This window comes from Oppia nitens, unplaced genomic scaffold (genome assembly GCF_028296485.1).
Source record: "Oppia nitens isolate AA-2021 unplaced genomic scaffold, nextdenovo-longstitch-racon4-pilon3 scaffold1_pilon_pilon_pilon, whole genome shotgun sequence".
Taxonomy (NCBI): Eukaryota; Metazoa; Arthropoda; class Arachnida; order Sarcoptiformes; family Oppiidae; genus Oppia; species Oppia nitens.
In genome coordinates, this window is record NW_026533199.1 from 543491 (window position 1) to 547859 (window position 4369).

The 4369-nt window shown below is 17.6% G+C and overlaps 1 protein-coding gene across 1 annotated transcript; it reads right to left on the reverse strand.

The window, feature by feature from the left end:
* Window positions 1-1049: 1049 nt before the first annotated feature.
* Window positions 1050-3625, reverse strand: LOC128952332 (GATA zinc finger domain-containing protein 4-like). Its single transcript, XM_054297712.1, has 4 exons — window positions 3244-3625; window positions 2488-2597; window positions 1965-2122; window positions 1050-1306 (listed from the first exon to the last, which is right to left on the reverse strand). The coding sequence occupies exons 1-4, from the start codon at window positions 3526-3528 to the stop codon at window positions 1155-1157; spliced, it is 705 nt and encodes a 234-aa protein (XP_054153687.1). The 5' UTR covers window positions 3529-3625; the 3' UTR covers window positions 1050-1154.
* Window positions 3626-4369: the final 744 nt, after the last annotated feature.

Below are 4369 nucleotides of genomic sequence, written 5' to 3' on the forward strand. Positions count from 1 at the left end.
TCATAGTAAAAACAAAACAAAAATCTAATTTCATAAATGTTTACTATAATTATATAAGATTACATTAATAATATTTTAGTTAATTAGACTGTCATTTAATAAATAATTTAAATTTATTATCTAAAAAACAATATATAAAAAACATTTATTGCTGAAATTTTTTTTTGTACATTTATAAATTATTTTATATAATTATATACCAATTTTGATAATATAAACTACTATTTATAAATGTATAAATATATTTTTTTGTTATGTTACACAATTTAATGATTTTTATTATAATTACAATAATAGCAATAATGTGTTAATTGTTTTGTTTGTTATCTTGTTTTAATTATTTTAGTAGATTTTAGACTAGTAATAATAATAATAAAGATACAATAATTATTGATGTACATATTATTTAATAAAATTTTTATTAATTTTTATATCTTAATAAGTAGTAGAAGTAGTAGTTATATTTTGGTAATAATAAATAAATTATTATTATTTTATATAATTATTTATGGTTAAAATAATAATCTTTTTATTAATAATTTTATTTTTAATAAATTTTTTTAAGGTTTTATGATGTTTAATAAATCATTAGTTAATTAATTATGATTTATATATTAAAAAATATTTTATTGTTGTTACTATTATTTGTTTGTGCATTTGGTTAGATTGAAATTTATTAGATAAATAAATAACAATTAATAATTTTATAAAACATATATATAATATATATATATTACTTTAATATTTATTTTAATTACTATTATTTAATATTAATTATAATTTATTATTATTATGGAAATGGATGGATTTGGACAAGATTTTAATCAACAAAAAAAAGTTTAGAAAAAAATCATTAACAAAAATAATAAATGTTAAATTTTTATTAATTTATATATAGTATATAATTACATATTATTAATACATATTAAGATTTTTAATAAATAGGATTTTATTTGTAATAATTATATAATATATATATATACTTTATTATAGATGTTAATAAAATTATAATATTAAACTATATATAATAATTGATTAATAATTTGCTGCTTACAAAACAAAATAATTAATTAAAAAAATATTTGTTTGTTTTTTTTCAATAAATTTTGATTTTATAACTTTTCGGTAATTATTTGATTGATCGGTTAACCAGATTAACCTAATCGTCGATTTTTAGGTTTTTTGTTGTTAACTGGTTTTAAATTAATTTTAAGACCCAATCGATCGAGTTTTCTGTAAATATTATTCAATAGTCTAGCCTTTTCTGGCGATTGATCATTGAATCGGCTGTAAACGGTTAGTTCAACTATAAATTAAAATAATTATAATTAAAAAAACAATTTTTAACAAATTTATTAAAAAAAATACTATATATTATATTTATTATCGCTTTTAAGTCTAGATTATAAACAGTAAAATAAATTAATTAAAATTCATGCTATTTAAAAATGCATTAAATTACATACTTATCGTACCAAAAAAATTATATATATAATGTTTTTTTTCTATTTAATTACGTTAGATATTAGGTGGGGGTAAATGGATGGAGAGGTTAGAAAGTGTTAGGGTTTGGGTGGGAGGGGGAGGGGGAGAGGTTAGTGTTTTAGTTAAAATAAAAAAATTATATTAACATGTATTCAATTCAATGTTTTTTTTTCAGTGACTCCTTATGATCTATAGATTTTTTTTTTAATATTATAGATATACTGTATATTAGATTTATGTTTAATATTTTAATTTTTTTTTTAAATAAAAAATCCTTAAAAATAAAATAGAATTTTTTTATTTAAGTAAAATGTTTGGTTTTTTTTCAACAACAACAAAAAATCATTGATTAATAGAAAAATTATTAAATTTTTTGGCTAAAATTTTGTCCAAAAAAAAATAATTATACTAAATCATTATAAAATAAATCTATAAATTGTTAAAGTTTGTTAAATTTTTATTTTAATAAAAAAATATACCATTTTTGGATTTTGTATTTCTCATTACAAGATAGCGTTCAAAATCATAGTCCATTATATTATAGTTAACACGACTACCTTCATCATAGGTAACATCCATACCATTCAATTGATCTAATATTGTATATCCTCTTACGATTTTTCCATTAATTTCGTTACTAAAAAATATTTTTAAAAAAAATTATATTAAAAAAATTAGATATTTTATCATTATATATAAAAATATGAAATAATTTTTTTTAAAATTTACTTAAACATATATCAATAGTTACTAATTTTTGTTTTTTTATTGTTGTTTACCTTAATGTCATGTTGTTAGTTAATGTAAAAATAATTAGATATTTTATTATTATTATTATTATTATTAGTATATATATATATATATATATATATATATGAAATAATTAGATATTTTATTATTATTATTATTATATATATATAAATATATGAAATAATTAAAAATTAAATACATATTTATATAAATATCAATAGTTACTATTTTTTTTTGTTTTTTTTAGTTTACCTTAATGCTAGTTTTAATTCAGGCGGATTAGAGCCGAATACGTTTTCAATATCCAAATTGATAAACATATTTGAGCTTGTTGCATAAATTTTATACCAACGACCAGTCATCTAATTATAAAAAAAAAATTATTTTTTTTATTTAGTTATAACTAATCACAATTACTTTTTTTATAAACAAGGTTAATAAAGAGGGGGTGGGGGGGGGTTAAGTCAAATGACCCCGTCTCCACCTCTTCACAATCAAGATTTTATGGATTTCACTAACCAAACGTTTTGACCAAATGGGGGGAGGGGGGGTGTATGTTAAAAACGAGTAGGTATCACCCCCCCCCTTTAAAATTTTAGCCCCCAAAGAGCCATTATTAAAATATTAAAAATAACTGATTAATGTTTTTATCAACTATTTTTCAATTTTAAATACATTATTTTTTTTAAATTAAGTTTTATTTTAAATTTTTATGTTTGGAAAATTTCTCAATTTTTCTGTGAATTTATATTGGGAATTTCTTTAAATTTTATGAAATTGCCGTTTTTAAATGCAATAATAGTTTATACCCCAACTCCTTAAACATCCCCTAAAATCTTAAACCTTGATTATGATTGTTTTTAATATAGACGGTAACTTTTATGGCTGTTCAATTTACCATTATAATATAATAAATTTTATGCTAATTTTAAAATTTAATATTTATTTTTTTTTTATAAATATTATTTATAATGTAAAATTTAATATTATTTAATAAATATATATTACCTTAGATGTTAGCTCAGAAATTGGAGGTAGATCAAATAACTTAATTTTATTGTTGCTAATGTTATTACTGTTAGTCTGTATATTACTCAAACTGCTATTGATGTTGATGTTAATGGCGCTCTGGTTTGATATATTGCCGCTATTGTTGACATTAATGCCGCTATTGTTGCTGTTATAATCAGTATTGTTAATGTTAGTGTTGTTACATTTTACAAAATTTTCAGACTCAATTAATATTATTGCTAATATTAAATTAAACAATGGTAATTGGATAATTTTAGACATAATTTTATGATTATAACTATAGAATGATTGTTAGATTAAATAATGTCTTAAATTTTAAACTTCAACTGTTTCTTAGCAAACTTAGTACTACTAATAACTAACTAATTATAAAAAAATGTATTTACTATAAAATGGAGAAATTATTAATATATTTTAAAATTAATTTGGCACAGATTTTAAAATCATATAAAAAGTAAAAGTATTTTTTTAATTAATAGTTTTAAATTATGCATACAAATTCTATTTATAGATTTTTTTTTTAAAATTATAAATATTTATTAGATATTACATTTATATTTTAATTATTAAATCGTTTTCGGATAATTAATATAATACAAAACCAAATTACTATAACACAGTAAATGTTATAATATATTTATTTTTAGAAATAGTTGAAAATTATAGCAATTATTATTATTAAAAACTTTATTATAGGGGGGAATTTAACATAAATTTACTAGTGTAAAGAGTAAATTAATTAAATAAATAATATAGTTTAGTTAAAATTAATTTGTTACTACACATATTATTTAATTATATGGTTATTATTAATATATTTTTTTTATATAAATATTTTGTTGTTATTTTCTATTATTACTTATATTATATAATTTTATTTAACAAACTAACATATAATATTTATTAGTTTAACTACCAAATATACTGTATATAAATTATTAAAAATATTCATGCTCATTTAATATATTAGTAATATTGTATTTTATTATTTATAGATATTAAATATTATATTAAAGATACATGGTCCTTTTATACCCAGTTTTTAAATAAAAATAATTTATTATTATAAACTCATTTAACTTTATTTTTTAAACATTAAGAA

Excerpts from the sequence above, each read along its gene's own strand:
- LOC128952332 (XM_054297712.1), bottom strand. The coding sequence starts at position 3,528 with ATGTCTAAAATTATCCAATTACCATTGTTTAATTTAATATTAGCAATA. Across the intron at positions 2,598-3,243 it reads TTTCTGAGCTAACATCTAAG|ATGACTGGTCGTTGGTATAA; the intron begins GTAATATATATT and ends TTTTATAATTAG. Across the intron at positions 2,123-2,487 it reads GAATTAAAACTAGCATTAAG|TAACGAAATTAATGGAAAAA; the intron begins GTAAACTAAAAA and ends AATATTTTTTAG.